At 41.3% G+C, this 22,783-nt stretch overlaps 1 protein-coding gene across 1 annotated transcript; it reads right to left on the bottom strand.

The window, feature by feature from the left end:
* Positions 1–11,208: 11,208 nt before the first annotated feature.
* On the bottom strand, positions 11,209–19,004 carry LOC112267409 (transcription factor 15). The gene is made up of 2 exons (XM_024445682.2): positions 18,335–19,004; positions 11,209–15,717 (listed from the first exon to the last, which is right to left on the bottom strand). The coding sequence occupies exons 1-2, from the start codon at positions 18,830–18,832 to the stop codon at positions 15,652–15,654; spliced, it is 564 nt and encodes a 187-aa protein (XP_024301450.1). The 5' UTR covers positions 18,833–19,004; the 3' UTR covers positions 11,209–15,651.
* Between the last annotated feature and the right edge of the window lie 3,779 nt (positions 19,005–22,783).

Raw genomic sequence — 22,783 nt, 5'->3', positions numbered from 1 at the left:
CAAGGTATGAAGCAAGAGTAATAATGTGTTTGGGTGGAAAATGGTGATGGTGTTTGATGAGGAGTGGAAAGTGGTGATGGTGTTTGATGAGACCACAGGGTGTAAATGAGGCCCTATCTGACTAACCAATGGCTTAGAGAATGATAGGTGAAGTCAAACTAGCCTGGTTGATTGGAAAATATAGATTGCTCATATGTTATGGTAGTCAGACTCAGCAAGGGAAGATTATGCAAATTGAAGAGCTTAATGGGAAGAAGATTAAAAGCATGTCTCTGGTGCTAGGTTTAGGGGAGTCATCACTGGGGCCTAAATATCTATGTCCATAGATGATATTAAAGAAAATGTGAAAGGAGGAAGAGTGATTGAAGCCTAAAGTTCAATCAGTAGGAAAGAAGGTCAAAGAAGTGGAAGCGTGTCGGTGCTGTCGGAGGTTTGGGAAGGTTTTGTCTGGAAAAGTACAGATAGGATTCCTTAGTTTCGATGTCAGAGAATTTGTTCCATTCCCACTGCAGTGTTTTGAATGCCAAATAATGGAATATGTAGTTGTTCAGTGTAAAGGAAAGAAAAAATGTGCCAAGTGTGGAGGGGAACATGACTATGGTGAATGTGGGAGAAATGGGAAGGTTAAGTGTTGTAAATGTGTGTGGGGGGGACGACGACACATAGTGCAGCCTTTCGTGGATACCAGGTGCAGAGAGAGGCTCAACGATATACCCTGAACAAAACAATAAATGCAACATGTGAAGTGTTGGTCCCATGTTTCATGAGCTGAAATATAAATTCCTGGAACCAGTGGTGATCTGTCATTCAGGGCAGGTGGGGCAGAACCCCACCTGTTTTGACTCCCACCTGTTAAGCTTTAAAAAAATAATTAAAGGGTTGGTAATGTTCTCTAGTTGCACTGTGATTGGCTCAGTGTTCTGCCACTCATGGGTACACTACGTCACCACAAAATCTACTTGGAAAGCTTGAAGATTCAAGCCTCTAGAGTTACATTAGAAGTGTCCATCCAATAATGATCAAGGTCATTGGCCACTGATAAAATAACGTCAAATCATGTTATATCTACGGTAGCTTTGATTGGACTGTACATGTCAACATCATACTTTCAAAATCTTAGCTAGCAAGCTAGCAGTCATCATCATCATGAATCAACTTGACTATCTACTGGCAAATCCATTTAAATCCTTGTCATATGAAGAGAAATTATAGATAAAACGTATCGGTGCTCATCGGCCATTGGACATAAACATTACACAACAAGTTGGAAATCGCGAATTCAACAATGGGTGGTTTGGAAGGAATTAGTGGCTAACTGCAAGCATTGCAAAGCAATCACTACCCTGCTATTCGGTGGAGTGTGTGTGGTCCAAGTCAGGGTTGAAGGGTCTCTTTTCCAAGCTTGGCCATGCTGTCAATCCAGCATGATTTCTGCCACATTCAAAACAACTGGAAACTCGGAACTGGGAAATCTCAGACTTCAGTGAGTTCAAGACAACTGGAAACTCTGGAAAAAAAACAAGCTCCGACTGGGAAAATACGTTTTGAACTGTCATCAAGCTCGGTGTTCCAAGTCGGGAACTCGGGTCTCTTTCTAGAGCTCCGACCTGTAGATCACTGACGTCATGATTCAACCTTGTTTTTTTCCAAGTTCCCATTCGTCTTGAAAGCACCATAAATCCAGAGAATGCCAGACTTTGACAAAATTTGCCCACGAAGGACTGCTGCACCACCTTCCTGTTCAAGTGAGTCCAAAAATGTATTGTATGCTGATGCATAAAGGATGTAATATGCTAGGGAGATGTGTATATTGTAGCTAAGAAAGTAATAGTAAGTGTATGTCGTATAGTAAGCTGTTAGTAGCCCATGTGCATGACCCTAATAATTTGGTCCCTTTTCCTCTCATAACTTAGCCTACTGTTCTGACTTGGTGGTGCACATGTAGCCTGTAGCCTGTTTTAGAGAAATATCATAATTGAATATTTTAAGAGCTTATATGCCCCTTTTATTTATCCTACGGTTCTGACTTAGTGTACAGGGAGAATACTTTATGAATGGCCCATGTTCTGAATTCTGTCGCTGTACAGTTTAAAAGTGCTGAACAAATAATCAGTGGTGTAAAGTACTTAAGTAAAAAATAATTTAAAGTACTACTTAAGTAGTTGTTTTGGTTATCTTTACTTTACTTTATATTTTTGACTACTTTTACTTTTACTTCACTACATTCCTAAAGAAAATATTGTACTTTTTACTCCATACATTTTCCCTGACAACCAAAAGTCCTTGTTACATTTTGAATGCTTAGCAGGACAGGAAAATAGTCAAATTCACACACTTATCAAGAGAACACGTGGTCATCCCTACTGCCTCTGTTGGCGGACTCACTAAGCACAAATGCATCTTTTGTAAATAATCTCTGAGTGTTGGAGTGTCCCCCTGGCTATCCATAAATTTTAAAAAACAAAAAAATGGTGCTATCTGCTTTGCTTAAGATAAGGAATTAAGGGATTTATACTTTTACTTTTGATACTTAAGTATATTTTAGCAATTACATTTACCTTTGATACTTAAGTATATTTAAAACCAAATACTTTGACTTTTACTGAAGTAGTATTTTACTGGCTGACTTTTACTTGACTAACTTTCTATTAAGGTATCTATACTTTTAATAATAATTTGACTACGCCCGTCCTAGCTCGCTCATTAATGTCTTCATCTAAATTGCCTCTATCATGACATAAGGCGAGACCCAGATGCAGACACAGGAGGCAGATGGTTTGAGTCTTACAATGTTTATTAATCCAAAAGGAGTAGTCAAGAGAATGGTCGTGGACAGGCAAAAGGTCAAAACCAGATCAGAGTCCAGGAAGTACAGAGTGGCAGACAGGCGGGTACAGAGTCCAGAAATAGGCAAGGGTCATAACCGGGAGGACTAGAAAAAAGAGAATAACAAAAAACAGGAGAACGGGAAAACCGCTGGTTGACTTGGAAAAACATACAAGACGAACTGGCAGAGAGAGTCCGGAAACACAGGGATAAATACACTGGGGAAAATCAGCGACACCTGGAGGGGGTGGAGACAATCACAAGGACATGTGAAACAGATCAGGGTGTGATAGCCTCTCTTATGCCATAGTTTGTACATCTCAATTGTCAGTAGAAACCACATTTGTTTTAGCAAGTCAGCCATATCAGCAGTTTTTTTAAAGGTGGTAAATGAGGCTGAATGAACTGTTTCACTGCCAGACAAGGCTCTGCTGATAGCCAGGTGTAGCAGTGGTAAGGTGTTGGGACAGCTTTATATAGGCAGATTGTAGGCAGCATTTGTCACTGTTATAGTGCAATTTATCTATTATTTAGCATTGTGATATGTAGTGGCTTTGCTGGCATGCATCCCCAAAAATGTTTGGGGTTTGCCCCACTAAGATTTACAATGCTGAAATCGTCACTGTTCCATACACACAAAAAGCTTATTTCTCTCAAATGTTGTGCACAAATTTGTTTACATCCTTGTTCGTGACCATTTCTCCTTTGCCAAGATAATCCATCCTCCTGACATGTGTGGCATATCAAGAAGATGATTAAACAGCATAATCATTACACAGGTGCACTTTGTGCTGGGGACAATAGAAGGCCACTTTAAAATATGCAGTTTTGTCATAACACATTGCTACAGATGTCTCAAGTTTTGAGGGAGCGTGCAATTCCTTGTCCACCAGAGCTGTTGCCAGAGAATTTAATGTTCTACCATAAACTGCTTCCAACGTCATTTTAGAGAAGTTTGCAGTATGTCCAACCGGCCTCACAACCGCAGACCACCACTCAGTCCACGTGAGGAGTAATTTCTGTCTGTAATAAAGCACTTTTGTGGGGCAAAACTTATTCTGATTGGCTGGGCCTGGCTGCCAAGTGGGTGGGCCTATGCCCTCCAAGGCCCACCCATGGTTGCACCCCTGCCCAGTCATGTGAAATTCATAGATTAGGGCCTAATGAATTGATTTCAATTAACTGATTTCCTTCTATGAACTGTAACTCAGTAAAATCTTTGAAATTGTTGCATGTTGCATTTCATTTTGTTCAGTATAGAATCAGTCATGATGTATCATATGCAGAGGCTGTAAGATAGATTGGTGGAACTACAGTGCGGACTGATGGAGCTTCCATGGCTTTTCCTGTACTAAGTGGACCTGGTGCTTCTGCTGATTCTGGCATGGTTTCGAGACTTGTTCGGGAATCTGGTGATCATGAATGTGCTATGTTAAAGGACCCTGATAGTCAATAAAGTTAACTTCATAGCTTTCATTGGTAAGCTTATCAACATGACTCGGGTTGTGGTAGGCAGAAGTGCCAGGTTGAAGGTGATAGTGGATATGGCAAAACAGTTATTGGGGGTAACAGATGTTACTGTCAATGGTTGTTGACATTCTGAATAATCCTACGGGTGGATTGGTTCAGCATGAACAAGATCAAGTTTAATGGATTGGGGGCTTGGGAGTTTTTTTGGGGGTGGGGGTAGAAGTTAGTAGGGATTTATTTAATTTCTTTTCTTTTCTTAGTACTATAGAATTAGGCAGATATTGATTGCACACTCCAGCATAATAGGTGGCAGCATGCACCTTCAAAGTGATATCATAGAAGACAAAAAAGACAGAAGAAAGCTGCAGTCATTAGATTTTGACAATGTCAGTAAGTTCTTCCACATAAGCAACTTCTATGTCTTTGCTACTTCAAAAATGTGTTCAATTAGACACATCATTATTTATTTAAAGGCAACATAATCTGATCGCTAGATACTGATCGGAGCTCCGGTATCAATCGTTGATAAACAAACAATCCAATTTGACTCGGTGTGGCGGCGGTTTGGCACGGCTGCGCGGTGACTAGGTCAGAGATGGTAGGAGATAGTGATGGAGAAGAGTGAAGCAAGTATGGAGCATAGTGGTACAAATAAAAGGGGGAGTAAGAAAGCGGGAGAGAAAGGGAGTAGGGGTTTCAAATCTAATTTTATTAGTCACATGCGCCGAATACAACAGGTGAGCCGCACACTAGGAGCTCAGATGCAATAATTTAATAACCTAATATCCAATGTTTCGACTGCTTGTCTGGTTATTAGGTTATTACTCCGCTAGCCAGCACCTCTCCTAAATAGGTGTGTGTTTCTTCCGCCTCTAGAGTAGACCTTACAATGGAATGCTTACTTTAAAAAATGTGTATAACAATAAGAAATAAAAGTAACAAGTCATTAAGAGCAGCAGTAAAATAACAATATTGAGACTATATACATGGTCTACCTGTACAGAGTCAATGTGCGGGGGCACCGGTTAGTTGAGGTAATATGTACATGTAGGTAGAGTTATTAAAGTGACTATGCATAGATGATAACAATAGAGTAGCAGCGGTGTGTAATTTGATTAGATGTTCAGGAGTCTTATGGCTTGGGGGTAAAAGCTGTTTAGAAGCCTCTTGTACGTAGACTTGGCACTCCGGTATCGCTTGCCGTGCGGTAGTAGAGAGAACAGTCTATGACTATGGTGGCTGGATTCTTTGACCATTCTTAGGGCCTTCCTCTGACACAGCCTGGTATAGAGGTCCTGGATGGCAGGAAGCTTGGCCCCAGTAATTTACTGGGCCGTTCGCACTACCCTCTGTAGTGCCTTGCGGTCGGAGGCCGAGCAGTTGCCATACCAGGCAGTGATGCAACCAGTCAGGATGCTCTCGATGGTGCAGCTGTATAACTTTTTGAGGATCTGAGGACTCATGCCAAATCTTTTCAGTCTCCTGAGGGGGAATAGGTTTTGTCGTGCCCTCATCACGACTGTCTTGGTGTGCTTGGACCATGTTAGTGTGTTGGTGATGTGGACACCAAGGAACTTGAAGCTCTCAACCTGCTCCACTGCAGCCACATCGATGAGAATGGAGGCGTGCTCGGTCCTCTTTTTCCTGTTGTCCACAATCATCTCCTTTGTCTTGATCACATTGAGGGAGAGGTTGTTGTCCTTGAACCACATGGTCAGGTTTCTGACCTCCCTACACACTGACCTTTCATCTGATAAACAACACAAGAGTCAATCTCTCCCTACTAGTATCTGGATGAAAAGGAACCACACACACGCCACTCCACTTTGTCCTGCCTACATCGCTATTTGTGTATAATGTATTTTGCTACACAATTCACATGGACTGAATTCAACAGTAAAGCCTAGTTTTTTCTTAGATTCCTCACACAGGGCTCCAATATGTCATGATGTAAAAGCCTTGGTTTCATGCATGTTAACATTAGAAGCCTCCTCCCTAAGTTTGTTTTATTCACTGCTTTAGCACACTCTGCCAACCCGGATGTCCTAGCCGTGTCTGAATCCTGGCTTAGGAAGACCACAAAAAAACTGAAATTTCCATCCCTAACTATAACATTTTCGACAAGATCGAACTGCAAAAGGGGGTGGTGTTGCAATCTACTGCAGAGATAACCTGCAGAGTTCTGTCTTACTATCCAGGTCTGTACCCAAACAATTCGAGCTTCTATTTTTAAAAATCCACCTTTCCAGAAACAAGTCTCTCACCATTTCCGCTTGCTATAGACCACCCTCTGCCCCCAGCTGTGCCCTGGACACCATATGTGAATTGATTGCCCCCCATCTATCTTCAGAGCTCGTGCCGCTAGGTGACCTAAACTGGGACATGCTTTACACCCCGGCCATCCTACAATCTAAGCTTGATGACCTCAATCTCACACAAATGACCAATGAACCCACCAGGTACAACCCCAAATCCATAAACACGGGCACCCTCATAGATATCATCCTGACCAACTTGCCCTCCAAATCCACCTCTGATGTTTTCAACCAAGATCTCAGCGATCACTGCCTCATTGCCTGCATCCGTAATGGGTCTGCGGTCAAACGACTACCCCTCATCACTGTCAAACGCTCCCTAAAACACTTCAGCGAGCAGGCCTTTCTAATCGACCTGGCCCGGGTATCCTGGAAGGATATTGACCTCATCCCGTCAGTAGAGGATACCTGGGTATTCTTTAAAAGTGCCTTCATCGCCGTTAAATAATTAAATAAGCATGCTCCATTAAAAAATGTAGAACTAAGAACAGATATATCCCTTGGTTCTCTCCAGACCTGCTGCCCTTGACCAGCACAAAAACATCCTGTGGCGTTCTGCATTAGCATCGAATAGCCCCCATCATATGCAACTTTTCAGGGAAGTTAGGAACCAATATACACAGGCAGTTAGGAAAGCAAAGGCTAGCTTTTTCAAGCAGAAATTTGCATCCTGTAGCACAAACTCCAAAACGTTCTGGGACACTGTAAAGTCCATTGAGAATAAGAGCCCCTCCTCCCAGCTGCCCACTGCACTGAGGCTAGGAAACACTGTCACCACCTATAAATCCACGATAATTGAGAGTTTCAATAAGCATTTTTCTATGGCTGGCCATGCTTTCCACCTGGCTACCCCTACCCTGATTAACAGCCCTTCACTCCCCACAACAACTCACCCAAGCCTCTCCATTTCTCCTTCACCCAAATCCATATAGCTGATGTTCTGAAAGAGCTGCAAAATCTGGACCCCTACAAATCAGCTGGGCTAGACAATCTGGACCCTCTCTTTCTAAAATGATCTGCTGAAATTGTTGCAACCCTTATCACTAGCCTGTTCAACCTCTCTTTCGTATCGTCTGAGATTCCCAAAGATTGGAAAGCTGCCGATGTCATCCCCCTCTTCAAAGGAGGAGACACTCTAGACCCAAACTGCTACAGACCCACAGTATATCTATCCTACCCTGCCTTTCCAAGGTCTTCAAAGCCAAGTTAACAAACAGATCACCAACCATTTCAAATCCAACCGTACCTTCTCTGTGATGCAATCTGGTTTCAGAGCTGGTCATGGGTGCACCTCAGCCACGCTCAAGGTCCTAAACGATATCATAACTGCCATCGATAAGAGACATTACTGTTACTCTGTAGCCGTATTCATCGACCTTGCCAAGGCTTTTGACTCTGTCAATCACCACATTCTTATCGGCAGACTCAACAGCCTTGGTTCACCAACTACTTCTCTGACAGAGTTCAGTGTGTCAAATCATAGGGCCTGTTGTCCGGACCTCTGGCAGTCTTTATGGGGGTACCACAGGGTTCAATTCTCGGGCCGACTCTCTTCTCTGTATACATCAATGATGTCGCTCTTGCTGCTGGTGATTCTCTGATCCACCTCTACGCAGACGACACCATTCTGTATACCTCTGGCCCTTCTTTGGACACTGTGTTAACTAACCTCCAGATGAACTTCAACGTCATACAACTCTCTTTCCGTGGCCTCCAACTGCTCTTAAATGCAAGTAAAACTAAATGCATGCTCTTCAACAGATTGCTGCCCGCACCTGCCTGCCCTTCCAGCATCACTACTCTGGACGGTTCTGATTTAGAATATGTGGACAATCCAAAATTAAATCATGAATCAGCTTCTTATTTCGCAACAAAGCATCCTTCACACATGCTGCCAAACATACCCTCGTAAAACTGAACATCCTACCGATCCTCGACTTGGGCGATGTCATTTACAAAAATAGCTTCCAACACTCTACTCAACAAATTGGATGCAGTCTATCACAGTGCCATCTGTTTTGTCACCAAAGTCTCATATACTACCCACCACTGTAACCTGTACGCTCTAGTTGGCTGGCCCTCGCTACATAATCATCACCAAACCCACTGGCACCAGGTCATCTACAAGTCTCTGCTAGGTAAAGCCCCGCCTTATCTAAGCTCACTGGTCACCAAAGCAGCACCCACCCATAGCACGCACTCCAGCAGGTATATCTCACTGATCACCCCCAAAGCCAATTCTTCCTTTTGAAATTATAGGGAGAGTTACTTTATTCACAAAGTCCTACAGGGTGACGCCAATAAATTAAAGGAAAAAAGGTGTTGTCTTGGACAGGTAACATTATAATAATACACAAGTAAGATAATTGCTTTTTGTCTAGGTTTCGTGAAAATACTGTGAATCTTAACCAAGTGTCTATTACATTTTGGGTATCGTCATTAAACAAGGAAATATGAATATGATTATTGATTTAAAGACAGAAGTAAGACAGAAGTATCTAAATAACAAATAAAATGTTATTGTCTATTTTGGCATAATTAAACCTTTCTATATATATATATATATAGAGAGAGAGAAACATATATAGAGACATATATATAGACATATATATATATATATAAACATTAATTGTAATGTCATACCAGAGGCCAAATGTGCAAGGTCCTAATGCATTAAATGGTTCATTTAAACAGGATATGAACAAAAAAATGTAAAGTGGCCACATAACATTTTGAGTTGTTTAGACATAGTTTATTGTAACTATGTTTTGACAATCATTTTGGAGGAAGTTATTTTTTCACTTTTGTTTTGGCCACAATGGCAACTACCCAGATACAGTTGAAGTTGGAAGTTTACATATACTTTGGTTGGAGTCATTAAAACTCGGTTTTAACCACTACTTTGTGCATGACACAAGTTATTTATTAACTGTTTACAGACAGATTATTTCACTTATAATTCACTGTATCACAATTCCAGTGGGTCAGAAGTTTACATACACTAAGTTGACTCTGGCTTTAATAAACAGCTTGGAAAATTCCAGAAAATGATGTCATGGCTTTAGAAGCTTCTGATAGGCTAATTGACATCAGTTGAGTCAATTGGAGGTGTACCTGTGGATGTATTTGAAGGCCTACCTTCATACTCAGTGCATCTTTGCTTGACATCATGGGAACATCAAAATAAATCAGCCAAGACATCAGAAAAAAAATTAAAGACCTCCACAAGTCTCGCAAATGGGCCTCCCAAATGGACAATGGCTTAAGGACAACAAAGTCAAGGTATTGGAGTGGCCACAAAGCCCTGACCTCAATCCTATAGAACATTTGTATGCAGAACTGAAAAAGTGTGTGCGAGCAAGGAGGCCTACAAACCTGACTCAGTTACACCAGCTCTGTCAGGAGAAATGGGCCAAAATTCACCCAACTTATTGTGGGAAGCTTGTGGAAGGCTACCCAAAACGTTTGACCCAAGTTAAACAGTTCAACGGCAATGCTACCAAATACTAATTGAGTGTATGTAAACTTCTGACCCACTGGGAATGTGATGAAAGAAATTACAGCTGAAATAAATCACTCTTGTCACGCCCTGGTCTTAGTATTTTGTGTTTTCTTTCTTTATTTGGTCAGGCCAGGGTGTGACATGGGTTTTTTTGTGTTGTGTTTATGTATGGGGTTTTTTCGTAGGTTTTGGGATTGTGGCTTAGTGGGGTTTTCTAGCATAGTCTATGGTTGCATGAGGCGGTTCTCAATCAGAGGCAGGTGATTCTCGTTGTCTCTGATTGGGAACCATATTTAGGCAGCCATATTCTTTGAGTGTTTCGTGGGTGATTGTTCCTGTCTCTGTGTTAGTTTGCACCAGTTTAGGCTGTTTTGGTTTTCACGTTACGTTTATTGTTTTTGTATTTATCGTGTTTTCTTCATCATTAAAGATGAATCGAATTAACCACACTGCATTTTGGTCCGACTCTCTTTCGACGGAAGAAAACCGTGACAACTCTCTACTATTATTCTGGCATTTCACATTCTTAAAATAAAGTGCTGATCTTAACGGACCTAAAACAGGCAATTTTTACTAGGATTAAATGTCAGGAATTGTGAAAAACTGAGTTTAAATGTATTTGGCTAAGGTGTATGTAAACTTCCGACTTCAACTGTATTTTAAGAGGCATCTGGACATCTAACCGACAACAGTCAAATGTTAATTAATTTAAAGAGAAATGAATAAAAGCATAAAACAAATACACCCCACTCCATATATTTTTCAAACCAAGGGGGCGATATGTAACTTGCATCTGTGAAAGTACTCACTGTGAGTTACAGAAAGGCTATAGTACGCCTACTGAACCTGTGTTTGCACACCGTTGTAAATGCGGGTTGTGTTGCTGTCTACTTTTGGTCTTGCTTGCCACTTCCCACTTCAAAATGGTTAGGCTAGACTGGATCCATATGAAATGTCACCCAGGCCTTGCAGATGTTTCAGATATGCATCTAGGGGTTTGACTGGATACGGTAAAATGACCATTTTTACAAACAACAAACAAAGTATCCCAGATTATGTGTTTTTTTTTATTTTAGGGGGGAGCTCCTCAATTTCCAATGTAGGTAGCCTAACATTTACATGTTGGTCCCAGAGGTTATGGGTCAGCATGCTTCTGTTAGTGAGGCTATTCATTGCGCTCTGTGGGTCCTTGATTGAGGATATCCTCCTAACAATTGCTCCTGGTTTCAAAATGAAATATGGGCCACATTTTAAGTGTCAGACATCTAGCCGTCTGCACTCAGTTCGCCAGAAGAGTTTCCAATCTACTGTAAAAACAAAAATAAAATGCACACACTCACAAACATTGGAGAAAGGTGTGAAAGTGTCAGCCATCTTGAGTGAAAACAAAATAGACTCAGACCGCAACTTACATATTGAGAACTCATTCCTTTAAGTCATTTAGATCATCTCATGTCGAGGTTAGGATATACAGAAAATAGTTGGTCATTGAGGGTATGGCAAGTAGTTTAATACATTTCTAGAGTGGGTGATTTACATACTGTAAGCTTTTGCCTCAACAAGCACAGAGTTACACATTTGTGGTGATGAAACCATTAGATAGGTACAAGTAATGTTTACAAGAGAGAGAGAGCGAGAGAATGCTAAACAAGACAAGCCATGCCCTGAGTTATTCATTTAACTTACAGAGGACTCATAGGATTGTGTTTATGGTAGATGGAAGTCAAGGCCGTATCCATAAAGCTCCTAAAAGTGCTGATCTAGGATATATATATATATTATATATCATAATGAATAAGATGACATGGACAGAGAGGACCTGATCCTAGATCTGCAGTGCTACTCTGAGAGTGTTTTGTGCATACAGTTTCTGATATTATACAAGCACTTGACCCCCAGTGACCCCATGCTCCTGCTCAAAACAATAATGAACTATTACGCCCTGATGGATGGTTACTAAGGATGGAAGCCTCTTTCCTCCTGAAGGGCTGCTTGCGCACTCATATTGTTTTATTATTTTGATGGGAGAAATCGGGCTCGAAATTAGCAGCCTTTTCACCTCAGCATTAAGGACCCCGCCCAGCGGCAGGAGCGGGAGCCAGGGAAACACAGCAATCAAGGCCCGGCCCTGGCCCCAGCAGACTGACATTGTCTCTAGGCTAATGTCTCAGGGCATTCCTTCACTTCCTCCCTTTGCGTACTGTAGGGAAACAATAGCCCCCAGTGTGTCCACCGGGTGGAGAGTGTGTCAACAGTATCGCTCCTACAGTACACGCACACCCATTCTGGCGCACACACACACCCAACCATGCAGGTACGCGCACACACACACACACACACACACACACACACACACATACACAGTTTCCCTCCCTCTGGCTCTGGTTAGGCCCGCTTGGCTGGATTCAGTTGCTCCCCACACTCCCATCCCTCTTCCACGGAAAAAAAAGGATCATGACATCATAAAAAATCAGAAGCATTGTATCCAAGGCCCTGTCTCATGAAAGGGCTGCAGTGCGTGTCTGAAGGCGATTAGCTCTTCTGACATGCAGGTTGGACAGGAAGCTTTAGGTTGAACGGGGGGATTGTGGATTGTGTGAGAGAAGGCACAAAAGGGGTTTGTTTTGGTCGAAGCATGGTTGAGGGAACTGTATCACAATATTAGCCCTATTTGTCCCATGGTTCCCTCAGCAAATGTCTAGTATGTGGCTGGACAGGAATTGAGTAAGTGCTGCATGGGGACTCCTTTGACGAGACAATTTACTTTAAAGTGTATATCTTCCTTTTATTCCGTCTCAACTCAATGGCAGTCAAATGTTCTGTTCTCAACAACATACATACAGGCTGTTGCTGTAAATGTCAACTTAATAATAAAGGTAAGTAACAACAGCATCCTCCATACCAGGCGGTGTTACAGTAGCCTGCAGGTTGTTGTACTGTAACAGTGTTTCTCTCATAACCTTACCAGCTGTTAGGGACTTTGTGAAACAGTACATTCCTCTGGACTATAATACATGATGGAATGCCAGGCTTTCCCACCCATTAATTAAAATTAGAAGCTGGACATCTGGACCCCAGCTCTGCAGGCTGATGTCAGGACTGGCACTGACCCAGGACCTGCTGGCCCCACAGGGAGGGCCTTTGCCGGGTCGGCTGTTCCTGCTTTTCCTTCCTGTTCCTCCGTGACATCTTCCTGCCTCGGGGGCCTCTGGGAGCCATTTGAAGGGGCCCTAGTGGGCCCCAAGACCCAGAGTTACAGAATAAGCTCAGTCAAACAGCAGTTTCTAATTAGTCCCGTTTTGACAGTGTTTTGAAATGTTTAATATTCTTTAAAGCATTTGCTTTAGTCTGCCTGGAGTGCCAGGTGGACGGGGTTTGCATCTTTACGACTATTCTATTGATTCAATTGCGCCAGGCAAGCTCAATCAAGCCCAGTTAAAGTATGTAAAATGATTTTGAATAGTTTTTGAACCCAGATCTGTTGGACAGCAGGTGGAGAAGGGACCGGGGGTGCTTTTTATGCAAGTGCACAATTAATTGTACATTATTGATGGGTTGAGGCTGTAACTACAACAATGCCACTTTGTAACACTTGCCATTTACAGTAACGTAGTAATTGTGGAGACATGACAACATTCCAAATCTGGTAATGGGAGCTGTGATATTGTAGCCTGATTGCCAGTCTGTTTAGCTAACATTCCACTCCACGGCACATAACATGGAGTACAAGGAGTGGAATGTTAGCTTAACAGACAGACAACCAGGCTACTGATATTCTTTTATTGGCCTTATATTATCAGAGTTGAGGAACCAACCACTCAAACAATGTCACAGCATGTGTGTTATGAGGAAAATACATCATATAAGTCTATTTCAAATGACAAGTTGGCTTTATGACAGAGGACTTAAAGAAATGACTAAATCTCATCTTACACAGGTTTAGAGGTGCTTTACAAAACAATAACTCAGCTCTTATAAACTCTCTTTCTCTCTCTCTCTCACTGACACACTCAGACATACAAAGGCATGCACACACACACACACACACACGCACCCACACACATACACACAGCTCTCTGACCCCTCCATACATCTCCAGCTCCGGAGAGTTGTGATTTACGCCATTAACATATCAGCAGCTGTGTTTTGCTCAACACAGGCTGCTAGGTGATATTAGGTGTGACTAATTAATAGCACATGTGCATTAAAACCAGCAAGATTTACTCAAACACACCAGTGTTAAAGCCCTGCAGCTTACTGCTTCCTGGGATCCTCTGCAGCTGTTGAAATACAGCTTCAATAAGCCAAAACCATTGAATGGTTTATACTCTAAGTGCACTTTACTGCAGACTTGCGAATTGCTAGACATGGATCTGAAACTCAAACACTGAATTTGTTCAATTGGTAACACTTTACTTTAAGCCAACAGAGACAATGCATTATGTGATAATCATTGTAAACCTTGTCTTGAAAATGCATGACTGACCCCTTTTATAATGTCTTTTAATCATCTCATAATGAGTTTGAGTCAGTGGAAATGTTGATACATATATAGTAGTGCTGAGCAATTAAACCAACATATTTTTCGGTTCTTAAACAAATAATTGACCGACGTTGGTTCAATTTAAACTTGTGCGGCGCAGACACGGAGACAGAAGAGAGAACGCGCAATCGAGAGGGAAGTGAAGCAGTTGCTTCATGAGCCTGAAAACAGGTTATAAAGCATTAACTAAAGTGCAGGATTTAACTAAAGTGTTACCAATTGTTCAACTCACTACCTTTGGCTTTTACCATCTTTTCCTGATATTGGGCATCGGTCCAGCAAGGTGCCATACGTTTTGATAGTTTCCATGAGTAATCATTAGTCTTGACAAAAGATCTACCGACACTATTCATGTTGCCTTTCCTGTTTTCCCTTGAACTTTTTAGAGCAAATTCAGAGCGTGATGTTTCAGAGTGATTCATGTTTTTCCTCACACACTGACATGTCCTATCCTTATTAGGCTCAAAAGGCCTTTGGTTGGCCAATCTCAGAAATTTTGGAAAGGCCCTATCTCGCGCACTTCCTTAGCAAAGATTCCTTAGCATTGCTGGAGGATAAGGTAAACTGTATCGGAAATTCCCAGACATACTTTATCTTTAAAACATTTTTTTGTTGGTAGACATTTTGTAAGTTATATCAAAATAACACCACAATATTGTTGGTATTGAGGGGCTGAAATAAAGACTAGGGACAACTATGTAAAAATAGAATTTTAAAGCAAAATTCAAAATGGTGTTGAAAAGGCAACCAAATAAAGTGTCATTTATGACAATGTTCCTCCAAAATCACATTTTCCATAGCCAGCATTGCGGCAGAGAGGAGTAGCCTTTTCTCACACAAACAAATTCCAGAAACGCATCTTTTTGACAGTCTTTTCCCAAAGTTGGAGGGCATTCTGGCCTATGTGTCGGTATATGTACAGTGGGTGTGTTAGCTAGAGTTTTTTCCCTGAGGTGCTGACTTGAATTCAACAATCCTTGAAGTCTGAGAGCCGTCTATTTTCGGCTCATTCGTAGTGCACTGGCTCCACGCATTTTCAGACAACCCCGACCATCTTTCCCCTGCAAAAACAAATATCATGTTAGGCCAAAAAGTTGCAATAACATCAGAATTGATTTCTGTCCTGAACATTCTGTGGTTGGAAACATCTGCGACCAAAACATGAATACTACATGCATATTTGTCTTTGGCTTATGAAGAGCCTATCATTTTTTGGGGGATGAAACATTGAATTTGGCCTTACTGCAATTAGCCCATAGAAATGCATTGAATAACATGGAAAAACAGATATTCAAAAAACAATTCTAAAGGAAGTTTGTTTTGAAGTGTTTGGACTTTATCTGAGCAATACAGAATAAGAAAGATGAGGAAACTCCCCCCCCCAAAATGTTTAACACATATTTAACCACTTTCTTTAGACAAAAAATGACTTCCATGACATAGACTGACCAGGTGAATCCAGGTGAAAGCTATCATCCCTTATTGATGTCACTTGATAAATCCACTTCAATCAGGGTAGATAAAGGGGAGGAGACAGGTTAAAGAAGGATTTTTAAGCTCTGAGACTATGTATGTGTAATTGATATCAACAACCCCTCAGCCCCTCCTCAGTTTTTCATTTAAAGGATATCTTAGCAAACTGAAAATGAAATTAATAAATACATGATGTCCCAAACGGGATAATTTGCCATTCGGTTGTTTTCTCTCAAGAAGATGTTTGACAGATTGAAGCTGAACTGATGGATACCTATTATGAAGAATCTTCATGTGACCTGGCAAGAAAGTATTTTGTTATCGTCCTAGTAATGTTTTTATGCCATATTATCATTGTGACATTAACTATGTTTGACATTTATTTCTTTGGATATACTGGAATAACTAGATTACAAACCTAATACTAATTTTAAGTGGCCAATCAAAACAAGTCTAGGGTTAATTAAACATGATACTATTAGTAGAGGATATTGAATGCAACAAAAGTAGACTATAATTAAGCAATAATTCCTGAGGGGGTGTGGTGTAGCTTCTTTATCCCCTTACACTTGTGTCTATAAGGTAGTAGTTTTGGAATTGTTAGCTAGATTACTTGTTGGTTATTACTGCATTGTCGGAACTAGAAGCACAAGCATTTCGCTACACTTGCATTAACATCTGCTAACCATGTGTATGTGACAAATAAAATTTGATTTGATTTATATTGCCAATATACCATGGCTAAGAGCTGTTCTTAGGCACGACGCAACAAGGAGTGCTAGGAAACAGCCCTTAGCCGTGGTATATTGGCCATATATCACAAACCTCTAAGGTGCCTTATTGCTATTATAAACTGGTTACCAATGTAATTATAACAGTAAAAAATACATGTTTTGTCATACCCATGGTATACGGTCTGATACACCACGGCTTTCAGCCAATCAAAATTCGGGGCTCAAACCACCCAGTTTATAATAACATATATATATTTTTTAAAGGAGATCCCTTTGACCATGTTGAAGTTATGAATTACACTTTGGATGGTGTATCATTACACCTAGTCACTACAAAGATATAGCTGTCCTTCCTAACTCAGTTGCTGGTGAGGATGGAAACCCCTCTGGGATTTTACCATGAGGCCAATGGTGACTTTAAAACAGTTACAGAGTTTAATGGCTGTGATAGGAGAAAACTGAGGATACAACAACATTGTAATTACTCCACAATACTAACATAAATGTCAGAGTCAAAAGAAGGAGGCCTGTACAGAATAAAATATTCAAAAACATGCACCCTGTTTGCAATAAGGTCACTAAAGTAAAACTGCAAAAAATGTGGCAAAGAAATCAACTTTATGTCCTGAATACAAAGTACTATGTCTGGGGCAAATTTCAACACAACACATCACTGAGTACCACTCTTCATATTTTCAAGCATGTTGGTGGCTGTATCATGTTATGTATGCTTGTCATTGGCAAGGACTTGGGAGTTTTTTAGGATAAAAAGAAATGGAATAGAGCTAAGCACAGGCAAAATCCTAGAGGAAAACCTGGTTCAGTCTGCTTTCCAATAGACACTGGAAGACAAATTAATATTTCAACAGGACAATAACCTAAAACACATTCACTGGAGTTGCTTACCAAGACGAAATTGAATGTTCCTGAGTGGCCTAGTTACAGTTTTTACTTAAATTGGCATGAAAAATCTATGGCAAGACTTGAAAATGGCTGTCTAGCAATGATCGACAACCAACTTGACAGATCATGAATCATTTTAAAAAGAATAATGTGCAAATGTTGTACAATCCAGGTGTGCAAAGCTCTAAGATACTTACCCAGAAGACAGCTATAATCGCTGCCAAATGTGATTCTAACATTGACTCAGGGGTGTGAATACTTATATAAATGAGATATTTTTGTATTTCATTTTCAATAAGATTGTAAACATTTCGAAAAACATGTTTTCACTTTGTCATTATGGGGTATTGTATGTAGATGGGTGAGAATAGTTTGTTTGTGTAATCCATTTTGAATTCAGGCTGTAATACAACAAACTGGAATACGTCAAGGGGTATGAAGACTTTCTGAAGGCACTGTACACTACTAGGCTGTCAAGGGTGCCATGCTGCCTGTCTAGTCTACTATGTAAAATAGTATAAATATATTTGGAATTCATACTTGACATAGCACTGTCATGCACGCTTACCCCTTTTCGCTGGTTGCTCAAGCAAAAGGTACAGATAGTTCTGGGTTGCTTCCTCTCTCCATGTCCTTGAGCGCGGTACACTGCACTCAGGCACGGCTGCCCATCCTCACGCCCGTCACCAAGCACCAGAACGTTGGCCAAGTGTGAGATGTAGCTGGACGCCAACCGGAGCGTTTCAATTTTGGAGAGCTTTCTGTCCACCGGCTCCGTAGGTATGAGTGTCCGGAGCGCGGTGAATGCGGTGTTGACGCTCTGGGTCCGGTCTCGCTCCCTGGCGTTGGCTGTGTTGCGCTGTTTGACCACAACAACCCCACCGACTCCCACCATGCGGGAAAGCTGCCGACAAGTCTTATCTGAAGAGGCACAGCATTCATAGCTCTGGTCAGAGCTGCCGTCGCTCTCGCTGCGGTTCTCCTCGTCGTCCGAGATCATGTTGAGATCAGGAGGGTAGGAGGAGAAGGGGTGAGTTGCCACCGGCCGAAGCATTGTAAAAGCCATTATAAACTAAAGTATAACCCAATTACAATGAATTTAGTATTCTTTAGATAATAAGCCTACAGTTTAATATGTGCTCATGGACAGCCGTTGAGGTCAGAACTTGCATAGGAATACCCCCTCGAATAGGAAAAAAGTGTTTTGACATATCCTCATAGTATGGTGTTGCCGGATGGTTAACAGTGAGTGCTTGAGTAAGCTCTTATAGCCAGCCCACTGTAGCTCAGCAGAAGGGGATGGGTTGTTTGGGACATGCAAACCAATCTGTCCAAAAGGACCAATTAGGCTACAGTCCAACAGGAACCATAGCCCTCCAAAATTATATTATAGACTATAAACAACTTGTATTATTTTAATAGGTCAGTATCATTTTAATAAATTGAAGCATCATTTGCATAATATGGTTAAGCCAAGTACCTTAACTCCTCCATGGAGTTGAGCGCAGACTAGAGTTTTTTAAATTAACCTCAAGACTCCTTGGAGTCGATATGCTTTGACTCTTCAAACATGTAAGTTCTTCAACCCTTACCGTGTACATATGTTTGTCCTCTGTTGTTCTGTGCCTGTCTTTGTTTGCTGAAATCCATACTTTTGAATAAAACAACCACCATCTGTTTCCTTGTTGAGATTTAATTGGCACATGCACCTTCTTGCTGAGCTGCCATCTTGATCAGCAGCAATGAGGAAATGTCTGTATTTGGTTCACGTTTTATTAAAAAGGTTTAAGAATGAACATGTTTTAAGTTTTGACGCCTAGTGACTCAAAGGAGTCAGAGGTTCATTAAAAAAAACTCTAGTCTGTGATCAACTCTGTGGAAGAGTTGAAGAACTTGGCTAGATAATAATTTATTTAATCCCCATTTGTATTTATTGGGGATCCCCTGACAGCAGCTATTCTTCCTGGGATCCAAACACATTAAGGCACTTACATTACACATAAAACAAAAGATAAAACAGTACATCATATAACATTGTTACACCACCATATATCTGCAACACAAAATGTATGATACCACCATACAACAATATTACAATGTGCGTGTGCTAGTGCCTGTGTGCTAGTGCATGTGTGCATATGCGTGTGTCTGCACCTGTGTGTCTCTTCACAGTCCCCGCTGTTCCTTAAGGTGTCTTTTGATCTGTTTTTTTCAATCAGATTCTACTGCTTGAATCGGTTACCTGATGTGGAATAGAGTTCCAAGTAGTTGTGGCTCTATGTAGTAATATGCGCCTCCCATAGTCTGTTCTTGATTTGGGGATTGTGAAGAGATCTCTGGTGGTATGACTTGTGGGGTATGCATGAGTGTCCGAGCTGTGTGCTGGTAGGTTAAACAGACAGCTCAGTGCATTCAGCTTGTCAACACTTCTTGCAAAAACACGTAATGATGAAGTCAATCTCTCCTCCACTTTGAGCAATGAGAGATTGACATGCATATCATTAATGTTAGCTCTCCGTGTACATTTAAGGGCCAGCCGTGCTGCCCTGTTCGGAGCCAATTGTAATTTTCCAAAGTCAATCTTTGTGGCACCTGACCACACGACTGAACAGTATTCCAGGTGCGACCAAACTAGGGCCTGTAGGACCTGCTTTGTTGATAGTATTGTTAAGAAGGCAGAGTAGCACTTTATTATGGGCAGACTTCTACCCATCTTAGCTACTATCAACATGTTTTGACCATGACAGTTTACAGTCCAGGGTTACTCCAAGCAGTTTAGTCACCTCAACTTGCTCAATTTCCACATTGTTCATTACAAGATTTAGTTGAGGTTAAGGATTTAGTGAATGATTTGTCAAACAACACTTTTAGTTTTCAAAATATTTAAGGCTTACTTATTCCTTGCCACCCATTCTGAAACTAACTGCAGCTCTTTGTTAAGTGTTGCAGTCATTTCAGTCACTGTAGTAGCTGACATGTAAAGTGTTGAGTCATCCGCATACATAGACACACTGGCTTAACTCGTTAGTAAAGATTGAAAAAAATATTGAAAAAAACAAGGGGCCTAGACAGTTGCCCTGGGAAAATCCTGATTCTACCTGGATTATGTTGGTGAGGCTTCCATTAAACAGTGTTTGATACTGGAGGCTGCTATTGCCAATTTATTATGTACTACAATTACAACATTTATCTTTACCAGCATTGTACTTATTTAAATAGGCCTATTGCCATTTTTGTATATACAAAAGATTACATTAGTGTGATTATGCATAGGAATGTGAGGCGTGAAACTCTCACCACATACTATAAAGTGAGATTAAAAACGTAATGATGTTCTGTTGTTTGTGCAGCACATGAAAAGCTGCTGCAATGCAAAACAACTAAAACCACAGCTCTGACGGCCTATTAGAGTTCCTTTTCATGTAATCCAATTAAAGTACACCTACAAAGAAACATTTTATAGGTGTTGTCTATGCTCCTCTTAGAGATAATAACACTTTACTTAAACCATCAAAGTATGATGCTTTATAACTTGTTGAAAGATTTCTAACCTTAATAATATCTTATAACAAGGCTTATGAAATGTTACGTCTTTCTATGTTTGGTATTTTCAACTGTTACAGTCTAAAGCCCCTGTGACAGATCCTGTCCTCTGAGGCCAATCTAACAGTGGCGCAACGGTGAGCCCTGGTTAGTTTGTCTAATGGGTTAAGTGAGCTGGGTAAATAAACAGGCAGCAGATGCTGGAGGGGATCAAGCCCTCCACTTTCTCTAAATACGTCCCAAATGGCACCCTATTCCCTATATAGTGCACTACTTGTGATGGGCCTTGGTCATTTGGGATGCGATCACTGACTGTGGAAAAGCAAATGGCTTCCAGATTTGCTGGTGTGTGACATCAAAGGGCCTCTTTGGCCTGTTTTTACAATCACAACCTCTGACACATCAAGCCACCAGCAGGCCCTGCTGGCTCTGGTCCTAACTCAGCTGCACCAACAATGGCGACCTGCAGAAGACCCGGTCCCCGCTTGTAAACCGTGACACAGCAAGATTATTTTTACTGCTCCTCAGCCGCGACCAACTCGACCCCTTGCTCACTTTCCCCAACCTCACAGTTTGGAACCGTAAATACTTTGGCCCCCCGCACCAAGGAATGCCTTTAAAAACCTGTTGAGGCGATTAACTAAGTGATATTGAGTTTGCAGTCACGGTGTGTCGCACTCTATGGCAAGACACATCATTCACCCGAGTTTCGTCAGAATCAGGGGAATGGTGTCTGACATATCGAGTGTGACTAACGTACGTACAGTTGATGACTATAGCCCCCGGACCAATCAGTGTAATTTTGTAATCTCATTCACTCAAGTTTCATAACAAATGTGCCAGTGGTGTCTGAGATATCACGTGGGTTAGCTAGACTCATGTCCCTGAGCATGTGTGCCAAATTTCATCACTCTGAGTCAAACAGATCAAGAGATATAAACATGTGCCCGTTATAGTGCCACCATGTGGTCAATATGAATGTTCTTGCATATGTTAAGTCTTCAGTGTTTGCAACATGTGTATGAAATTTCATTACAATATGAATACCCTTGACTGATTTCTATGCATTTGTGTGCCAGACCACGCCCATGTGAATGTTTATTGGTCAATAATGGCCATGTTGTTTTAGGTACTAGTCTGGAAAGTATTGCGTTGCGCGACCTTAGTCCATAGATGCCACATATCAAGTTTCGTGCAGATCGGTAGCGTTTTTAAAATGCTTTTCACAAAATTCGAAATGGTGAAAAGTCCATCATGTTGGACCTTATGTGACCTGAGACAAATGTGTTACTTGTGATGAGAGGAACCTATGTACCAAATCTTATGACTTTTGATCAAACGGGGTTAAGTGCGTGACCTCTCAAAATGTACATTTTCAATCGCTTGCCACCATCTGGCCAATCAGTTTTGTAAATGCTGAATCTCTATGGCAGGACGCATCATTCACCCAAGTTTCACCAAATCGTCCCAGTGC

This window comes from Oncorhynchus tshawytscha, linkage group LG02 (assembly GCF_018296145.1).
Source record: "Oncorhynchus tshawytscha isolate Ot180627B linkage group LG02, Otsh_v2.0, whole genome shotgun sequence".
Taxonomy (NCBI): domain Eukaryota; kingdom Metazoa; phylum Chordata; class Actinopteri; order Salmoniformes; family Salmonidae; genus Oncorhynchus; species Oncorhynchus tshawytscha.
The sequence above is the reverse complement of the archived record's forward strand: the minus strand, read 5'-3'. Positions and strand labels throughout refer to the sequence as shown.

Excerpts from the sequence above, each read along its gene's own strand:
- LOC112267409 (XM_024445682.2), bottom strand. The coding sequence starts at position 18,832 with ATGGCTTTTACAATGCTTCGGCCGGTGGCAACTCACCCCTTCTCCTCC. Across the intron at positions 15,718-18,334 it reads TGAGCAACCAGCGAAAAGGG|GGGAAAGATGGTCGGGGTTG; the intron begins GTAAGCGTGCAT and ends TTGTTTTTGCAG.